Raw genomic sequence first — 21,715 nt, forward strand, 5'->3', positions numbered from 1 at the left:
ACCCTCAGTTTGTTTTGTGAGATTAAGAGTCACTTATGGTTTGTCTCCCTCCCAATCCCATCTTGTTTCATTTATTCTTCTTCTACCCACTTAAGCCTCCATGTTGTATCACCACTTCCTCATATCAGGGAGATCATATGATAGTTGTCTTTCTCTGCTTGACTTATTTCGCTAAGCATGATATGCTCTAGTTCCATCCATGTTGTTGCGAATGGCAAGATTTCATTTCTTTTGATGGCTGCATAGTATTCCATTGTGTATATATACCACATCTTCTTGATCCATTCATCTGTTGATGGACATCTAGGTTCTTTCCATAGTTTGGCTATTGTGGACATTGCTGCTATAAACATTCGGGTGCATGTGCCCCTTTGGATCACTACATTTGTATCTTTAGGGTAAATACCCAATAGTGCAATTGCTGGGTCATAGGGCAGTTCTATTTTCAACATTTTGAGGAACCTCCATGCTGTTTTCCAGAGTGGCTGCACCAGCTTGCATTCCCACCAACAGTGTAGGAGGGTTCCCCTTTCTCCGCATCCTCGCCAGCATCTGTCATTTCCTGACTTGTTGATTTTAGCCATTCTGACTGGTGTGAGGTGATATCGCATTGTGGTTTTGATTTGTATTTCCCTGATGCCGAGTGATATGGAGCACTTTTTCATGTGTCTGTTCGCCATCTGGATGTCTTCTTTGCAGAAATGTCTGTTCATGTCCTCTGCCCATTTCTTGATTGGATTATTTGTTCTTTGGGTGTTGAGTTTGCTAAGTTCTTTATAGATTCTGGACACTAGTCCTTTATCTGATATGTCGTTTGCAAATATCTTCTCCCATTCTGTCAGTTGTCTTTTGATTTTGTGAACTGTTTCCTTTGCTGTGCAAAAGCTTTTGATCTTGATGAAATCCCAGTAGTTCATTTTTTCCCTTGCTTCCCTTGCCTTTTGCATTGTTCCTAGGAAGATGTTGCTGCGGCAGAGGTCGAAGAGGTTGCTGCCTGTGTTCTCCTCAAGGATTTTGATGGATTCCTTTCGTACATTGAGGTCCTTCATCCATTTTGAGTCTATTTTTGTGTGTGGTGTAAGGGAATGGTCCAATTTCATTTTTCTGCATGTGGCTGTCCAATTTTCCCAGCACCATTTATTGAAAAGGCTGTCTTTTTTCCATTGGACATTCTTTCCTGCTTTGTCGAAGATTAGTTGACCATAGATTTGAGGGTCTATTTCTGGGCTCTCTATTCTGTTCCATTGATCTATGTGTCTGTTTTTGTGAAAATAATTCTTTATGTTCTTTGTACTTTTAATACTGAGTCTAAATGTAAAATTTTAAGTGTCTGATCAAACCTATAGAGTTTATGGGCCAACAGTTGGTCAAATAGTATATAGATTATATGATTATATTCCTACTGATTTTGGACTTTAATAGTCTAATAATATAACATGGGTTTTATTTATGTGTAAGTTATCTTGTTGCCCACATCCTGTCTCCATCTTGCACCCTTCAAGTTATTTCTGCAAGACATCTAGGACATATATAATAGTCCTTCATATTTTGAATGCTATACCTCAGGTAGTTCTGTCAGAGAAGCATTTCCTTATATCCCCAGTTTACCTAATCATTATTGTCTCTTTTTAGATGTTGTCAATATTCCCAGTAGATGTCATGGTCTATGCGATGATCATGCTATTTTGTTACCTCTGCAACCTTAGCACCTAGCACAATGTATGGGACAGAGAGGATGCTGAATCAATAATGTTGGGTTAATATAACAAGAAATGGTTGGAAAGGCTAAGGAGACACATTTGGAACACTGAATGGCATGAGCAGTAGGACATGGTTATCTGAGGAGACAGAGAGGTAGCAGATATCTACTCCTGCCTTCCTCACTCAGGTGTGCAGAGGAAGCGAAGGAATAAACAGCAAGGAATAAATAGCAAGGAAAAAGGAATAAATGGCAAGAAGTCTACAAAAACTGAATGCTGTGCTTTTTCAGCCATTTAGGCTTTGACTGCAGAGAGTAACAGACCCAGCCATGGTGATTTCACAGCTCTGGGAAATTTGAGAAACCCAGGTGTTCTTCAGAAGGGAACAGTGAAAAGCTTGGTGACTTGTTCAAGATGTAAATAAAAGAGATAAAGGAGTCTCCAGCATGCCAACAAATTTGTCTGATTCAGCAAGGTGTAATAAAGGGAAAAAGATTCAGGGATAAAATCCCATGCTGGAAATGAATACCTGTCACTCCAGGCTATCCTTTGCCATCTGTCTTGGAAATCTGGACTTGGTGAATGGAAACCAAAGAATGAGGAATCTTAAGACCACCAATTTATAGTGTGGCCTATTCACATAGTCTTGTGTCTAGCTTGTTCTTATTTTTTGTAATTACATACAGAGGTGCGGTTTTTTATTTCCTTTTTCCTTCCTCTTTTCCTTTTTCTTTCCTTTGCTTCTACTCCTCCCTCCCCTGCCCCACCAGACACACCCCTTCTGGCTATCTGAATATTTTGATTTGTTCATTCAACAAATACTTACTGATTGCTTTTATAATCCAGACATTATAAGTGAAACCAACTTTGTGTCTTATTGTTATAGTTTAGAGAGAGAATATAACATTAATGAAATTATTACAAAAAAAAAAATAAGTTACAAAGCGTTCTAAATGAAAGAATATAATGAAATAAGGAATTAAATTGTCCTGTAAAGCCATGAAGTCAGTCCTAGATGTCATTGCTGAGATTAGATCATAAAGAGTGTGAAGTCTGTCCTTTATTTTTCTCTATGTATTTCTCTCAACTTTATCATTCTTTTTCAGCCTTTACAAAATGTATTTAATTCTGAGTCCTTCACACATAGGTTTTATTTTCTGATAGCTTAATAATTTTGATAAAATGGTTTATGTAGAGCTCCTGGAAAGCAAGGACTATATCTTATTTATTTTTGCCTTTCTGGAATTTAGGATAATGCCTCAAGCTTATAATATATGCTCAATAAATAGTTGAGTCAAGGCTAATGGTTTAGGTCATTTTACCTTTCTCTGATCTCAGATAACATTTCATTCACCGTGAAATAAGGTCTGCTGAAAATTAAATTCCAAGAAGTGAGACTAATAGTAAGGAAATATTTTAGGAAAAGGAAATTACTATTTATTTATTTATTTATTTGAGAGAGAGAGAAAGAGAGAGAGATATCAAGACAGTGAGGGATGCAACACAAGCCAGGGGAGAGGAAGAGGAAGAAGCAGGCTTCCTGCTGAGCAGGGAGCCTGATGCAGGGCTCCATACCTGGGATCATGACCTGAGTAGAAGGCAGACACTTAAGGACTGAGCCACCCAGGCAACCCACAGCTACCTGCTATATCTTTCTTATGGTGAGCTGCTTGGGGAAACTTACCTTCTCTCAACACACAGTTTGGACTTTGCTTTATGTGATATTGGTTTAAGATAAGCTGCCTTTGTTTATTTTCTACTTTTATCTTTCTATGATTCTAATGATAGTTTTAGTTTAGATAGTAATTTTTAAATCGCTATTACAGTCCTTTCTTTAAAGAATTGGCTTCATTTCCTAATGTTATTTCTTTTCTTTTGGAAGTATTCCTTAAAATAGTCTCTCTCTTTATGATGGCTTCTTGCCCAGATTTGTTGAATTCAGCTTTCCAGGAATATCCATTAACTTAATTAATTTTATAAAAATATCCTCCATATATTATTTAATCTAAAATACTTTCAATTATAAAATGCACAATTGTTTTTTCTATCACTAAGATAAAATATGCTGCCAAATATAATTATAAGGAACCATTAATTAACTGAAAAAGTATCTTGATTTCAGATAATAAAATGTTAAAAATTGTATGGTTTCAAATTTATAAAATACAGAAATATCACTCTCATAGCTTTACCATAAGTTTCCAATCATACATTTATACAAAGTTTTAAAATTATTTCTATGGTAATGGCAAAAGAAATACTGTGTTGCACACTTACTATAGGACAATGGTATTGCATCTTTTTCAAAAATATTCTGAGAGCTTTAGAAGATGCCTACTGGAATGCAACTCCCAAAAGTCAGTTTCTTTGTTTTGTATGTACCCCAAGCACCTAGAAGAAGGCACTCAATAAATATTTCTCAAATGAATTTGAGTAAATTCATGTTTCATTAGAGATGCCATGTGTCTGTTTTTAAGAATTATTAATCAGTGAGTTCCTTCTAAATGCCAGTTTATATTTTCAGAGATCTTGTACAGCATAGCTTCCTTCTCAAGCCTTACTTTGCACTTGTTGCCAACTTCTTTCCATTATATTTTAGTGAGTATTATAATGATATTTACAACCCAGTCATGTTTGCAACAACTTTTTGTGACTTACCATGAAAATAACTGAATGACATAATGAGTTATTTATGGCTATCCATAGTTCCACTACTTTAGAAGTTAAAAGGAAAAAACAAATCTTTTTTTTTTTTTTTAAAGATTTTATTTATTTATTTGACAGAGAGAAATCACAAGTAGATGGAGAGGCAGGCAGAGAGAGAGAGGGAAGCAGGCTCCCTGCTGAGCAGAGAGCCCGATGCAGGACTCGATCCCAGGACCCTGAGATCATGACCTGAGCTGAAGGCAGAGGCTTAACCCACTGAGCCACCCAGGCGTCCCAAAACAAATCTTAATAAATGTCTTGTACTAATACAGTTGGTACCAGGAAAAGGAGAGATTAGTGGGCCAATATACACATAAATTGTAGAAAAAGGACTAAGTTTGCTGGGTCTGAATTTTATTCTCATTCCATAACATTTACGTAGCTTTGGAGATGGCGGAGTATAAAGTTATCCATATGTGATGCTATTTAGAAAAATGCTTCAAAGTTATCAATCCCATAAATTTGAAACCTTCCCATCTCAATAATTATATTTAATTTAAGCATAACATGAGTTCATTCAGATTCTTTTTTTTTTTTAATTTTATTTATTTATTTGACAGAGAGAGATCACAAGTAGGCAGAGAGGCAGGCAGAGAGAGAGGAGGAAGCAGGCTCCCTGCTGAGCAGAGAGCGTAATGCGGGACTTGATCCCAGGACCCTGAGATCACAACCTGAGCCAAAGGCAACAGCTTAACCCACTGAGCCACCCAGGCGCCCCGAGTTCATTCAGATTCTTAAGGGAGATATCAGAGGGGCTAAGAATGCGGCCTCTGGAGCCCAAATCTCTGGGCTTGAAACTTATCTCTAGCTCTTACTAGCTATACGGTCATAGGACTTTAGTTTGCATTTTTGTGCCCTATTTTCAACCTTCTAATGTCATTGATCCATCTCTCATAGGGCTTTTATAAGGACTAAATAACACATATAAAGTTTTTAACAGGTTCTTTGAAATAGTAGATGCTAATGTTGGTTCTCCCCTATTTCCCCTCTGGATCCACTCTGCCCTTCACTGCCCTGCTTTGTGTCCCGGCAGCCTGGCTGACCTTCACAGTTTTCCTTACTTGGGCTCCCTTGCTCCCTGACTTCTGGTTAGGTTTTCACCTGGAGACAGTGAAGGGATGGAAAGACAGAAGAAGGAAAATTGACGTAACCCCTCTCCCCACTTCCTCACTGCTTGGTTGTGGTTTGACAGTGACTTTCTCCATCCTCTTTCTGTATGGAAAGTCACAGCTACTAGTGAATGGCCTCCCACGGTTCTAGCTATTGCCAAATCTTAGTACTACCACCTCGCCATGCCCCATCAGATTTCAGGGTAGTCAAGACTTGCTGTGCAGCTAGGCCTGTGCACCTAACCTATGTAGCTAGGTGCATCAACATCCCTTGTTGAATCCTTTAACCCTATTTATATCCTTGTTAATGGATGTATTAACTTTTATTTGTATTGGTCAAATACCTTTTTTTTTAATTACTTCATTCTTTATTATCAAATGATCAAGATTAGCAGTTCAAAAGTGAAGATATTTACTTACTACTAATAAAATCATTATAACTCTTCCTTTTTTTAATAACTTTTAATAGTCATTTTATTATTTTTTAATTTTATTTTATTATTTTTATTTTACTTTATTATTTTTTTAAAAATTTCTTTTCAGCGTAACAGTATTCATTGTTTTTGCACCACACCCAGTGCTCCATGCAATATGTGCCCTCCCTAATACCCACCACCTTGTTCCCCCAATCTCCCACCACCACCCCCCCCGCCGCTTCAAGACCCTCAGGTTTTTTTTTCAGAGTCCATAGTCTCTCATGGCTTACCTCCTCTTCCAATTTCCCTCAACTCCCTTCTCCTCTCCATCTCCCTATGTCCTCCATGCTATTTGTTATGCTCCACAAATAAGTGAAACCATATGATAATTGACTCTCTCTGCTTGACTTATTTCACTCAGCATAATCTCTTCCAGTCCTGTCCATGTTGCTACAAAAGTTGGGTATTCATCCTCTCTGATAGAGGCATAACTCTCTTTAGTTAAGCATTTGTGTATACCATTTATTTCCAACAGGATAATAAGTGGTATGGAGCTGAATTATTTGGTTTAAAATAAGTATCAGAGTATTTCTTTCAAGTCAATGAAATATCATTAATGGTGATAGGAATGGGGGTTTCAAAACTTGGGTAGAGAAAAGCAATTTTATTAACCTGTGTGTCATTATAGCATAAATGTCCTCAGCACTAAAGGAGGTATGTGTGGAACTGGGACTAGATTGCAGTTAGGATGGAATAAAGATTGAGGGACCTCCCCTCCCACATGAAACCTCCTTTTCCTTCTCCCTTCTTGATAGTGTTGGAGGCAAGTTCATGGAATACAAGAAAGTGGTGTTTACGTGGTCAAATCAAGTTCAGTATAAACCAAATCTAAGTTCTGGGATTTTAGGCATCAAGATTTTGGAGTTGCTGGGTGGATTGAGGGGAAAGTCATTAGCATTCTTAGCAGAAGCCTGCAAAGCCACATAAGTAAGAGCTAGACCTGGAAGAGTGATTGTGGGAAATAAATAAGGTCATGGCTGGTTCCATGCAAACAGAATTACGAGAGGAAACAGTAAGCCTATAAAATAATTGAGTATAATGGCTACATATTGCGGGAGTGTAATAAGTGTAAGGATCTTTTACACACTGATAAATCCACATTGCCTCACAGAAGACCTGGAAAAACATTGTTTGCATGTCTCCACTAACTAACATGTCTGGGATCTGTGCAGGGCTGAGCTTACAGGACATGGAGGCCCTTATGAGTCATGAAGGTGAGACTGAGGCATGAACGCATTACCATTGTATGAAGCAATACATGCATCACAATTTCATGCATGACAATAATTTTGTTCAGTCTGGACATAAACTTACAATAATTTGCCAATGAAGTTTTCCTGATAAAATTCACTGTCATCTTATTCAGAGTTAAGAATTTTTAACCCTCAAGCCAAATAAAGTCCTATAGATACCTGAATTCTCATACTTATCACAGTAGGAGTAGAAAGAGTATAATATAATGTTAAGAGGGAAGAAGTTAAGAGGTCTGGAGTCAGTTTGACTTCCTGAATTTGAATCTTAACTCTCTCTATATACTAACTCAGTATATATGCCACATTTTATTTTTCCAACCAACCTCTGCATGTCCCAGTTTCCTCTTCCTCATCCTTGGACTCAGAGAAGTACTTATTTCTTAGAAATACTGTGAGGACTAAATAAAACAATACAGGCTAATAACTTCATAAAATACTTGGTATATAGTAAGTACCTAACAGTTCTTGCCTTCTTTTTGTATGTGCATCTCCCAACAAGATTCTTTGTGTACCCTGAGGTATGAATATACATATAAGGTGAATATATATACCTACATAATATATGTAATGTATTAGGTACATGTATTATTCATTTTATATCCATTACTAAGTCTATCAGACAGTAAAGTATTAAATAAATATTTGCTTAGTGACTAAATGAGGTTAGCTAGCCTTAGAAATCTGAATCTCAAAGATAAAAACAATGTAGATATATTGTCTTTCTTGAAGTTTTCTCCTGACATTCTATGTTAATCACTAGAAAAGAGACTATTAATAGTTCACTGCACTTTAAATGTCTGTCTTTTTTTTTTTTTTTTTTTTTTAATAATAGCACATCGATGCCATTGCATACCCACAACCTTGGGTGCATTCAGAATCACCATCACATTCAAGTTGTCAAGTATTCATAATATTTGCCAAAAAAGTAAAAATCTTATCAAAATAATAGCTAAGAATAAATTATAGGCACCAAAAAAGGGAGATAGACTACTCATTTGAATATGCTCTTACAGAGAATAATACAGATCTCTCTTTTTTTTTAAGATTTTATTTTTATTTATTTGAGAGAGAGACAGTGAGAGAGAACATGAGCAAGAAGGTCAGAGGGAGAAGCTGGGAGCCCCATGCGGGACTCAATCCCGGGACTCCAGGATCATGACCTGAGCTGAAGGCAGTCATCCAACCAACTGAGCTACCCAGGCATCCCAATACAGATCTCTTTTTAAACAATGAAATTATGTTGAGTCCACTTAATTTGTATTGAACAATGTATAAAGGGGCAGACCTTGCTGTTATAAACTTTGCTATATACTCAATAGGCAGCAATTTAAAAAAAGAGACCATGCTTCTTCCATCTACAAATTCTGCAGTTTATTCAACCCATAGAAAAGACTTTTTCAAATTTAAAAACAAGGAGGCTTTTCTAAGGAAAAATAAAGTTAACCACCATGGACATTTTGAAACTGACTATAGAGTAGCCTAAGCCTAAACTCATAGAGTTTATGGGTATTTAGACAGTATTCCTGCTTTATGGGTATTTAGACAGTATTCATTTGAGTATTTTACTGTTTAAAATATTTTTACATGTAATTTTATATGCTTATTAAAAGGGAAAATAATAATATACAGAATGATAATAGTTATCATTTGATTCTAAGTAAATCTAATTGTAATAAATATTTTACATGTATAATTCCATTTAATCACTAGACAATAAGCTTCATAAAGACAAAATCATATCTATCCATTCCTTTATTCATCAGTGAAACCCAGTCATCAGCAATGAGCTTGAATAGAGTTGACTCTCAAGAAATATTTACTAAATATTAGTATATGATCTTTCCTTTGAAGTAGGTTCTTGCTACGTTTTAGTCTGCCAATGTTTGAGTATTACTGAGTGTACTACATTTTGTCAACTCTACCCTTGCTTGGCGTGATTAATCTTTTTTTTTTTTAATTTTTTATTTTTTATAAACATATATTTTTATCCCCAGGGGTACAGGTCTGTGAATCACCAGGCTTACACACTTCACAGCACTCACCAAAGCACATACCCTCCCCAATGTCCATAATCCCACCCCCTTCTCCCCAACCCCCTCCCCCCGGCAACCCTCAGTTTGTTTTGTGAGATTAAGAGTCACTTATGGTTTGTCTCCCTCCCAATCCCATCTCGTTTCATTTATTCTTCTCCTACCCAATCTTATCTATGCAGATTTTTAGTGACAAAATGCCTGAGGGAGATCTTTATCTTGTACAGCAAACTGGGCCTAAAATGTCTTGGAAAGAAAATTACAAAAACACTGTAATTAAAAGCAAAGCCTACAAAAATCTGATTCTGATCCATATAAATTGAAGGTCAGAAAATATGACCATTAAACATATCTTTGAAAGCACAGTTGGGATGTGTTAAAAGTTCTTTAAAGATAATGGCATCACCCATTTGCGACAACATGGATGGAACTAGAGGGTATCATGCTTAGCGAAATAAGTCAATTGGAGAAAGACAACTATCATATGATCTCCCTGATATGAGGAAGTGGTGATGCAACATGGGGGCTTAAGTGGGTAGAAGAAGAATCAATGAAACAAGATGGAATTGGGAGGGAGACAAACCATAAGTGACTCTTAATCTCACAAAACAAACTGAGGGTTGCTGGGGGGAGGGGGGTTGGAAGATGGGGGTGGGATTATGGACATTGGGGAGGGTATGTGCTTTGGTGAGTGCTGTGAAGTGTGTAAACCTGGTGATTCACAGACCTGTACCCCTGGGGATAAAAATATATGTTTATAAAAAATAAAAAATTAAAAAAAAAAAAGATAATGGCATCACCAAAAACATAAAGAAATGAAGGATAAAGTAACTGTTAGAAGCCAGAACCACACGGCTCAGATCAGACTTACCAGAACGGTCACCACACGTAGAACCACTCCACGCATGTTATTCTCTAGTTTCTTGTCAGTCAGTGACCCATTCAGCCCTGTGACAGGATTCCAGCACCCAAGCTGAAAGGTAAAATAGCTTGGTCACTTTCCTGCCTGAAGAACAGTCCAATCACCTGTGCAAAAGTCTTGCAGAAAACTGTGTGATATCTCTTGAAATAACTGGTATAGGAAAGGTCCTGCACAGGTTTTCTTTTTTAATAGCAATTGAAGCAATCAGAAATTCCATTTCCCACTCTTAAATATCATTATATGGTACACAACAGTATCCAATATGTTTCAGGAGACTCACTAAGGACATGGACTTAATAAGGAATGATAATACACCAATAACTCAGTCCCAGTAATGCACTAATTGGAAAAATAATAGTGCATATAATTCTAGTATAATATCTGTTCTTAATATATCAATTATTGTACAAGTTAGATTCTTATAGTTTCAATGGGTTTAATTAGATATTACACTGCTTTTATTGGAAAAAACAAGATTTTTAATACAGTTAGAAGGTTTACTGTTTTTATTTGAGGGGCAAAATCATGTGTATGGCTTTGGTATTTTCAAGTATTCACAGTACATTCAACAATATAATTTGCCTTTTTGGTCAGTGCTATCGATTTCCTTGGAATATTTTGGCAGCTGCCTTTTCCTTAAAGTCTTGCAGTGATTCACTGCTCTTTACAATCCAAATACTGGTTTAATTTTACATCCTCATGTAGTTCTCAGCTCTTATAATATCTAAATCTGAGAGCTCACAGTTTTAAAATCACTGCCTATAAGTCACAACACATAAAAACTGGTAACTCTCAATTCAGAAATAAGGAGGGAAAAAAAAGAGATATTGTGACTTGAATTAGCAGATAACTCAAAAAGCAAAGCTGCAAAGAGAATCCCATAATGCGCATCTTGGGAAGAAATGTCATGCTATTAATTCTGATACTAGATCATGAGCTTTCACTTTGAGGAACCTATTCCATTTGCATGCTTTAAGAATATAACAATCCTTTAGTCATATTTGGAGACTGCTCTGATTGACTGAATGGTTTATAGGGGCACCTGGCTATTTGTGCTGCTTCCTCCTGAAGACTGATTTATTTCCTCGCATTTCATTTTGTTTGTGGCTTCCAAAGTTGGCAACACGATGGCAAGTCTCCTTCGTAAATAAAAGATTTAGGTGCTTCCTATTAAAACTCAGGCTTCTCTCTGAGTCCCCAAGAGGGGTTTAATTAAGAAACCTAAAATGTACACAATATATCTTAAGAGAAGGGATGTCACAATAAAAACAAAAAGCCAGCTTTTTCTGTATTAAAATAATTTGGAAAAGGCTGATAATTGTAGGTTTCAACTACAAAAACACATTAAATTCATGCAATGATATGTCATTCTTAGTTACCTAAAAAGTCTAATTAGAACTTAGATCTAATTAGCAGATCCAAATGTGCTGAAAGTCTAATTATCAGAGATATTGTAGTCCTCTTGCCCAATTTAGAACCTTACGGAATTTCTTTCGATCTTTTGTTCTCTTCTCAGGTCAACCAAAGTCTATGCTCAATTACATTCCTTGATGTGTGCTTTTGCTAGTAACTTTTTCAAGAAGATTTTATTTTCTTAGACTAAATACTGGTGAGAAAAGTGGTTTACAACGTTAAGTGAAGGGCTGTTACACTATCCACCTTTTGCAGTTCTATTCCTTAATTCTAAGCTTACTGAATAGCTTTTAGGACATCATGTTGTTCAAGGTAAATATGGCTAAGTTACTAAAGTAAATACAAGCATTTCTTTCTTTTTTTCTTTTTTTTTTTTTTTTTTTGGTCTTCCTTGGTGAACCTACTGCTAGTTTGTCTAAATAAAAGACATCTTATTTATGCCAACTTGGCCATAGGATTTGGGTGTATTGACCAGTCAAATGTATACTAGTGGAATAACAATAAGGCTTGCTGAGCAGTCTGTCTGAACAATGCTCTGGACAAACATTTAAAAATATATAATTTCTGGCTTCTTAATTACATCTTCCTTTAATCATAACTAAATATAGTCAGTGGTTTAAAAATTTTAAGGCACTCAAACATTTGAGATTTTGAAATAACAATAAAAACATTTGTCTTCAGACCTGGGCAATAACTTACACACACATTTGTATACATATATAATGTGTGTATATATATATATATATATAATGTCTCTTCTCACTTAAAAAAAATATTCAGCCAAGTTCTTTCTCATATATATTACAAGACATCGTTTTCTCCTCTGCCTGATGATTTTTTTCGATTTCTATTTTCTCTCTCTCTTCTCTCCTTTTGCTTGCGATTTGACTCACGTGTCTTTCGATCATAGCACTTGTAAAGTTGTTTCTCTTCATTATAACAGCAGTTGGGATTTTAGGATTGGTAACACCTTTTACTTAATTCAGTTCTTCATATGTACAAACTCTAACACTTAAAGGTAGTTGAATATTAGCTACAGACACCAAGAGCTAGGAATTTCAGAAACTGAATTTGAGTTAGAATAAAGTTTAGGAAACAGTTTATCTGGAAAACTAGAAATAAAATATATCCACTTGTCACATGTCAAAATGGGACAAAACAAAGAAATCATTCAGAAGTTAAAATAATGCTTATTTCCTATATTGAATAGAACTATTTTTTTTTTTTTTGCAATTTTTGGAATAATTTCTAAGTGTTAGCCATGACACTGAGCTCTTTATACCTGATCTCATTTAGACCTCAAAATAACTTTATGAGAAGGTGTTATTATTATTTCTATATTATAAACATAGAAACTAAGGGCTTATCTAAAGTCACATAACTACTAAGAGATGAAACTAGGATTTAAACTAGTGCTTTTAAAAAGTCCAGATTTAGGATGCCTGGATGGTTCAGCCTTCAGCTCAGGCCCAGGTCATGACCTCCAGGTCCTGGGATTTAGCCCCTTACTGGGTTCCTTGCTTAGCAGGGAGTCTCCTTCTCCCTCTCCTTCTGCCCCTCCCCTGCTTGAGCACTCTCTCTCTCTCAGGTAAATAAATACAATCTTTAAAAAAATAAAAGTTTAGATTTAGTGGTTTCAATGCAGTGCAGTTTTATAGCTTATGAATTGTTTTTATAAATATAATCTATTTAAGGTAGGTAGAGAAAATACTATTCTTATATTTTAGTCAAAAAATTAAGGCTTAGAATTGTTAACTGGCTTCCTCAATATAACAGCTGGTGAATTCACATTCTGGCAATATAACTGAAAAGGCATATCATCATCATCATCATCATCATTTTTATCAAAGAAATTATAACATGTACATAATGCATAGTATACGTTAATCTTCTGGGGTCTTTACTTATATTAATTAATTTACTTCTCAAAACAATGCAATGAGAAAGGCAACATTATTATCTCCATTCAGCAGAAGGGAAAACTGAAGATTGAGAGGTTGTGCTCCTTCCACTGTGTTATCTTTTATCCACTTATCAGTCATGAGGTATTGAGTAGAATAAGGTAAGCAGCAGAAAAATGAAATGGACAAGAGATTCTCAAAAACATTTCTGGAAATCTCTATGTTGCATCACCAAATTACTAAAGATAAGTGTGGAACACATTTCATTTACTGAAAGGTCTGTTGATATTTCTCAAAATGTACACCAGAGATAAATGAGGAAATAAACAATAGCATTACATAGAGAAAATGCTGATTATTTTTCAAGTTTTAAGATTCCTTAATTTCTCTTCATAGCCACTCATCTCCCTGAGGTTCCTTTCAAGTTTTTTTGTTTGATTGTAATAGCTCCTTCCAATAATAAGCAATACAAATGAATTAGGTTGACACAAATTCAAAGTGAATTTGTATCTACAGTGGGTCATATTCCTTGCAGCGTAGAAAGATTGACACAGTGATTAAAAAAAAACAAAAACAAAGACAAAAAACAAAAAACAAAATCCTGGAAGAACTTAAATAAGTTCCAGTGTGAAGCTTATCTAACAACTTCCTTGGTTTCATTGTTAGAAATTCTATTAACTTGATTTCTCTGGGTATGTGGAGAAGGTTGTTCTTGTCCGACTGTGTTTTTATTTTTGTTCCCCCCTCCCCTGCTTTTTTTAAACAATGAGGCCAGAGACTAATAAAGATAATGCACACAGACTCTTACTTATAACACTATGTAGTCAGCTGAGCACTTTCTAAGTTAAAAATAATAAAAGTAGCCCCTGCAGCACATGAGATTTACAGAAAGTCATACTGCGGATGGCAAAACAGGATTCAGTGTCTCCCATGGTCTGACAGTCTAGAGAAAATTTAGAAGGGATTAAAAAAATAAGACCAATTCAATTTCCTTTCAATTACAGTATATCGATTTCCTGTAGCATTATCTGGTTATTGCTGAAAGTCGCTTTAAAATCTTAAAAATGCTTAATGCTTTAATTATCCCCTTCATTGGAGCTTTAGCGACCATAATCTTGTTGCTCTCTGTTAAAATCAATGTAGCATCTTGTGTTCAACAAAACGGTTGATGTATTTGCAAGAGGACAGTAATAGGTTCCTGACACGATGCATCATGCTGTGAGCAAATGACCAAGTTTTAGATATTTACTCTTTTCTTCTCAATATTTCCTCTTTTCATTTGTTCATGGGCTTTAAAGGATGACGTTTGACTAGGTTTTGCATCCTTATTTTTCTGGCAGTGTTACAATGTCAAAAAAGAGCTGGACTGTTCGACTTTAATTTTATGCTTAATAGTTACAGGCCTTAATCACAGGAGTCAAGAGAGCTCTTAATTGAATACCAAATGGAATTCCCTACATTTATTAGCTTGTATTCATATGGAACAAACGAAGCCTGGCTCCAGTACGGAAGCTCCAGCTGCAGGACCCAACGTATCAAGGCTGTGTGCTGCCTGCCCTTGCATTGCCTTTACTTGCTTTCCCAGCCTTTAAAGGAAAAAAGGGAACAATAAGCACAGGCAAAGTAGCTGGAAGCTACCCATTTAGAAATGCACAGCATTTATTTGGTAGGTATTACATCTATAATGGGATAGAAAGTGTAAAAAGAAATACATATGGCAGGTTGGCTCAGATACATGTTTTATAGAGTTAAACTGGGATGTTTCTTTTCTTTGATATGTACAGGAATGTAGTGTGTCATTAATCTCTCCAATAATAATTTTGTTGGTGATATTTCCACCTGTAAAACAGGTTCAATTTGTAAGATTTTCTCTCTAGGGGATGATTATTGCCTCCTCAGATTCTATTCCTACAGCTTGGTCATTACCGTGAAGTAGTAGATGTTCTTCAGATTATGTGAAATAGACTTAGCACTTGAGTTTCCTTTAGGAGAATAAATCTTTGGGGAAAAAAAAAATCAGAAAGAAATATCCCCTGATTCCACTGCTTACATTTCCCTGTATTGCTGCTGAAAACAAAATTTCTGCACCATGTAATGATGTACATATAAAATAAGAACTTAGCTGATTTCTGCAAATGAAGAATATAAACATGAGAAGCTATAGACATGAAAAAATAGCTTAAAGATATTTTATGCAGCTATAATAACTACTCACAGAATCACCTGGCATTTAATTGATTAATATTTTACCAGTGTTATAAGTTTTCCCTTCTTTTATAATTCTTTTTGGTGTAAAATTACTGTTACACTATATTTAGAGGCAGTATATCATAGCGGCTAAAACCAGAAACTCTACAAACAGACTGCTTAGGTTCAAGCACCTACCCTACTCTGACACTTCCTGGGCATCTGTCATTGGGCCTCAGTTTTCTCACCTCTCAAATGGTCATAATTAAAGTGACTTCCTCACAGGGTTGGTGGGATTATTAACTGACTTCATATATGTCAAGTATTTAGAAGTGTTCCCGGAACGTAAAGACTAAAGAAGTGTTAATTATCATTCCTGTAAAATCAGCCCTCATTTTTCTAGCTCAGCCTCATTGTTTGGAGTTCCTTTCTAGTTTCAGTGAGGAAGCATACCTCTAAAGTTGTGGTTCTCAACTTCGGCTGCATATTAGAATCACCTGAAGATTTTAAAAACTTCTGATATATCAGCACAAACCCAGAACAATTAAGTCCAAATCTCCAGAGATGGGATCCAGGCATCGGTATGATTTATGGCTCTCCAGGTGATTTCAACCTCTAGCTAAGATTGAGAAATCCTGCACTAAAACTTGCTTTAACACCCAGGGAATGCAGTCTTATAGAAGGCCTACTTATCTCATTGACTGAAGACATCGTTTTTACTGGCTTCCTTTACACAAGCTAACTAGGGACACTTTCTCAAAAAACAAGCGATTTTATTTTTCTTGTTCTAGATAAAGGGAGGTTATAAACTCTGTGAAGTCAGAATGATGTCTACCTTGTCTACTGTTGTACTCCTAGTACTTATCACAGTATTGATATATTAGAACATGGTAGGTCCCAATAAACATCTGATAAATTAATGCATTCATTAAAACTCCTATTATCCTCTTTCTTCTCCTTCTTTTTCTCTTACTTCTTTTTTTTCATTTTTCTGTTTCTCTAGTTCAAACTGAATGAAAAAGCAAAACATCCCCTGAGATCGTATCCCGGTATCATACCGTGCTGTTGCCAATTTTATAAATTCTTCTGGGTGATTCCCTTCACTCAAATTCTACTAGCTTTCCTTTTTTTTTTTTTTTTTTGATCAGATTTTTTTTCTAATAATATTTTAGCATTAAAACCTGATAAAACTTGCTGGATTTTCTTCTCTTTCATTCTTTGCTATCTCTCGATGTTTTAAAACCACATTAGAATTCTTTCTTTTCTTGTCCATTACATAATTAACCACTTAAAGTCAGGGGTACCATCTTTATCATCTTTTTTTTTTTAAATTTTATTTATTTATTTGACAGAGAGTGAGAGAGAACACAAGCAGGCAGAGCAGCAGGCAGAGGGAGAGGGAGAAGCAGGCACCTTGCCAAGAAGGAGCCCGACATGGGGTTTGATCCCAGGACCCCGGGATCATGACCTGAGCCGAAGGCAGTTGCCTAACCAACTGAGCCACCCAGGCACCCCTCTTTATCACCTTTTTGTGCCCAGTGCCTAGTACAGTGTTTTACATAAGTAAAACATTTATTTTTTTTTGAATTTACAAAGTTAAGGTACACTTAAGTTTAATGTAAAGCATTTCTATTGTATTGTAGATCTTTGTTGCCAAACAATCTAAAATCTGAAGTCTGGACATCTTTATATATTTTACTATCTCTCCAATATTTATGCTTAGATAGCTCAAAGTCACCTCAAATATCTAGAAATTAAACTCCGGGCACCTCGGTGTTTCGGTCCATTAAATGTCTGCCTTCATCTCAGGTCATGATCCCAGTGTCCTGGGTTAGAGCCCCGCCTTGAGCTCCCTGCTCATTGGAAAGCCTGTTTCTCCCTCTCTTGCTGTTCCCCTGCTTGTGCTTTCTCTCTCTCTGTCAAATGAATAAATACAATCTTAAAAAATAATATTAATAAAAGATTAAACTCATAATCTACCCCCACCATCCATCCTTCCACTAGCTAAAAACTAACAAATCTGTTTTACAACCACACATATCTCATCCATTGCCAGTCTGCCAATTTCCATTCCAAAAACACACTCCTGAATCCATTTAGCTCCATCTTCTTGCCACCACCCTCGTCCAAGTTAACTCCATTGCTTCTCTTTTACAATCCTCCCTCTGTGTTGTAACATAAATATAAATTTAGATATGACGCCCTCTGTCTAAAATCTTTACATAGTCTTCCATCATTATCAAGAGAAAAACCAAACTTCTAATGTGGCCAACCAAGGTCTGTGTGACTTGTCACATTTTACATTCACAATCTCAGGTCATACCACATTCTCTCTCAGTGTTTGAAAGCCAGCCGTATTCATTTTTTTTAATAAAGATTTTATTTATTTATTTGACAGACAGAGATCACAAGTAGGCAGAGAGGCAAGCAGAGAGAGAGGGGGAGGCAGGCTCCCTGCTGAGCAGAGAGCCTGATGTGGGGCTCGATCCCAGTATCCTTGTATCATGACCTAAGCCAAAGGCAGAGGTGTTAACCCACTGAGCCACCCAGGCAGCCCCGCTGTATTTGTTTTTTTTCAGTTTCTTGAGTTAGACATAATCCTCCTGCCTTAAGGATTTAAACATTATTTCTCAAATATTAAAGTATATCAGAACTACTTGGGAGTAAAAACCAAAACAAACAAAAACAATGCCACAGCTATATGCCATGAAAATTAAATCAGAATTTCTGGGCATGAAATCCAGACACTTGTATTTTTTAAAGTTTCCAAGATGGGGCACCTGGGTGTCTCAGTTGGTTAGGTGGGTGACTGACTTTTGGTTTCAGCTCAAGTCTTAATCTCAGGGTTGGGATATTGAGGCCCATGGCATTGGACTCTGCACTTACTGGAGAGTCTGCTTGGGGATGCCTCTCTTTCCCTCTCCCTCTGCGTCCCCCACTTCCACATGGGTGCATGTGCTCTCTCTCTCTCTCAAATAAGTAAATAAATCTTTAAAAAAAGTTTCCAAGGTGATTGTGAAGTGTAGCCAAATTTGAGAAACAAAGGTTTTGATAATATAGCTTTCTTTGATTGGAAAAATCTAGACACCTGACATTCTTCAATGACTTACTGAATTCACTCTTACTCATCTTTTAGATCTCAATGTAAACCTCTATAGGTTAGTATAAATCTTCCCTGACTACCTGTCTCCATCTCCCAGGTTAGCTCTGGTCGCTCCAATGTAGTATCATGTTCCTCTCCTTCAAAGATTAACATTTATTGTACTAATTATCTGTAAGTTTCCATTAAGTCAGGAAAAATTACTATTTTTGTCTCCCCACTACCTTCTTAAATACATAATTCCTGGCACGAAGTGGGACTTCCATTCTTATTGACTACTAAAACAAATTTAGATGATTTTTAAACAGGAAGCTTCATACATCTTGCAGTGATTGTTGATTATTTTTAAAACAATGCCTTAAATGAGGATCTCAGTAGATAGCCAAGATGTTATGCTGGCAGCTACTGAATTTTTGTTTGTTTTTTTTGAAATGTAGATTTGCAACTTTCATTCTTCCTGAGTACAGAAAAGATAAACTTTATATAATAAGATCAAGGAATGTTTTTCAGAAGCCTTCCATATGAGGAATGATATTTTTTTCCCTAACCATGTAGGGAAAAAAATATGTTGTTACATTAGTCCTATCATTTGAAAAATATATAACAACAACAACAATAAGAGTAAATCATAACCTATGATGGGTATTTCTTATATTTGAAGACTCATTTTAGGACATGTACCTATACTATCTCACTAAAAGGAGAACCAAAAATTATCCATGAAATATGAAGTGTTGAAACTTCAGAGGAAAAAAATATGCAAAACAATGCAAAATCCTCTTGAAGAGTACAGCCCCTGGCCAAATATCTATGAATGATGTTTTAGGCCTGAATATAGCCAATTAGGATGGCTTCACCTAGCAGGCCTCTTGAAGGGAGTTGTAGTCAAGAACTCAGGTAACCTCTGGCTGGCCACATTTTTAGGCAGTATTTGCCTGCTTAGCCCAGGAGCCTCCCTTCAGAGACCTCTCTATCTGCACCTTGGCCTGAAACCTTTCCCCAGAAGTCTCTGCTGAGAACATCCTGGTTGAAGGAAGGAAGAGCCTTGAAGACACTTTCTTGTGTTCTGACTTAATACTTTTCCTTTCCTAGCCCTCCCCTTCTTCTGTTCCTCCTCCTCACCCCTACATTGGTCCAAAAACTGGAGGAGCCTCAGGGTCTGCTCCAACAGTGAGACAATTCCCCCATGTATGCTGATACACCTGACTCTCACCTCGTCATTCTGTATGAAAAGAAGGGACACTGAGGGAGCCAGCAACGTCTTTCCAACTTGTTTCTCCTAAGTGATTAAAGGCTTAACTGACGTTCATTTTGGCTTGTTTTAATTGACTGCTCCCATACACAGCAGCTCAGCTCTCTCCTGTTTAGCCCTAATGGTTCTTACTCTGTAATGACAGTTCACATATACTGAAGACTTCCTATGAGGCAGGTATTATACCAAAGCCCTGGATATTATGTAATTTACTGTTTTGTTTTTTTTTTTGCTATAATCCTATTAGGTGGATACTATTAATTACCCTAATTTTAACATATGAGGAAATTGAGGATTAGAAAACTTATTGACCTGTTCCAGATTACTAAGCACAGAAGTGAAATAATTAGGATTTGAACCCAGGCAGTTTAACACCAGAAACCATTAGGTGATTCTGACCTCAATCAATAGGATAATTTTCCAGAGGAGAATGGAACAAAGGGCACATGGACGTTCTAATAGTGTTTGAGTGCTCATTTCCTAGGAGTAGTTCTATTTGTGTTTTGGGGTCCTTGAAAAACTAAAATTTATTTGCATAACCCCCCTTCTTTTTTTTTTTTTTTTTTTTTTGCCTCAACTATTCAGGTTGGGTTTCTGTCACATGGAACCAAAAGATTTATAGATAATTACATGGAAGTTGTGCTAGGTTTTGTGAATGCATTCTATAACTACATCAAAGTTAGAAAAGGAAGACATTTTTTAAGAAGTGGGCAAAAAGTAAAGAATGTTGGACTGGGCATTTGACTAGTTTTTATTTCAACTAAGGGATTGATGCAAATAAATTCTAAATTCTTTTCTTACCACTATTAGTGATTAGGTCTATTTTATGTATGGTTTCTTATAATATGAGCAAATCGACCTCCAATGCATACAAAGCCAACAAGGATTACTAATATTGATAAAGGGAAATTCATGGAATCCTTTTTATTGCCCTATTCAACTACAAGTTCCACAGAGGTGGGGGTTATTGCTTGTTTTGTTTACTAATGGATGCCAAGCACCTATACAGTTCACAAATAATAAATATTTGTTGAATGAATGAATGGGTATTATTTTTCTCAAAAAGTAAATCAAATTTCAGTTGCCTAGAGTACTTTGTGGCATGTGGGTTTCAACTCAAGGTAAGAAATAAATCAGCTAATTCTCATCAAATCCTGTCTAGCTTTGTGATTTTATGATTATTTAATATGACTGGATTCATACCAAGAGTCATTCCTGTGATGATCCAGAGAGGATTACTCATTCAAATTTTCCAAATAACTCTTGCCATAAACAGTACAATCAGCCATTGCAATCAGTTGATCCGATGCTAAGGCTGACATGATACTATTGTCTAGGTAACTGTGTAATTCTTCCTTTCTGTCTCCTTCTTTATCAGATGCCTGTGCTTAGGCTCAAAAATGAGGATGGAGTGCTGGGGTTTCATGGATAACTGTGAATCATTAAATGATTGACTATGCCTCTGAGCATTCTTTCCAGCTTTGAAAATAAGTTTTATTTCATTGCAAAATATTGCAAACATTTATGCAATTGAGGCTCCCATAAATCAGGCATGTTTAGAAATGCTAGCAGACTTCAAAAAATGAGTTCTTTATGGCTTTACATGTTTTTCTAATTACCCTTTTAAAATTAATGATCCTAAATACTTTCCCCATATATGCTTCCA

At 36.2% G+C, this 21,715-nt stretch overlaps 1 protein-coding gene across 2 annotated transcripts in view; it reads right to left on the minus strand.

Moving 5' to 3' along the window:
• Positions 1–21,715, minus strand: part of GRID2 (glutamate ionotropic receptor delta type subunit 2) — a 1,533,206-nt gene that overhangs the window by 392,024 nt on the left and 1,119,467 nt on the right. For both annotated transcript variants that reach the window (XM_059172726.1, XM_059172716.1), the window contains exon 9: positions 10,146–10,247. In XM_059172726.1, the coding sequence (XP_059028709.1) occupies positions 10,146–10,247 (102 nt within the window). The remainder of the gene's footprint in view (positions 1–10,145; positions 10,248–21,715) is intronic.

Source organism: Mustela lutreola, chromosome 1 (assembly GCF_030435805.1).
Source record: "Mustela lutreola isolate mMusLut2 chromosome 1, mMusLut2.pri, whole genome shotgun sequence".
NCBI lineage: Eukaryota > Metazoa > Chordata > Mammalia > Carnivora > Mustelidae > Mustela > Mustela lutreola.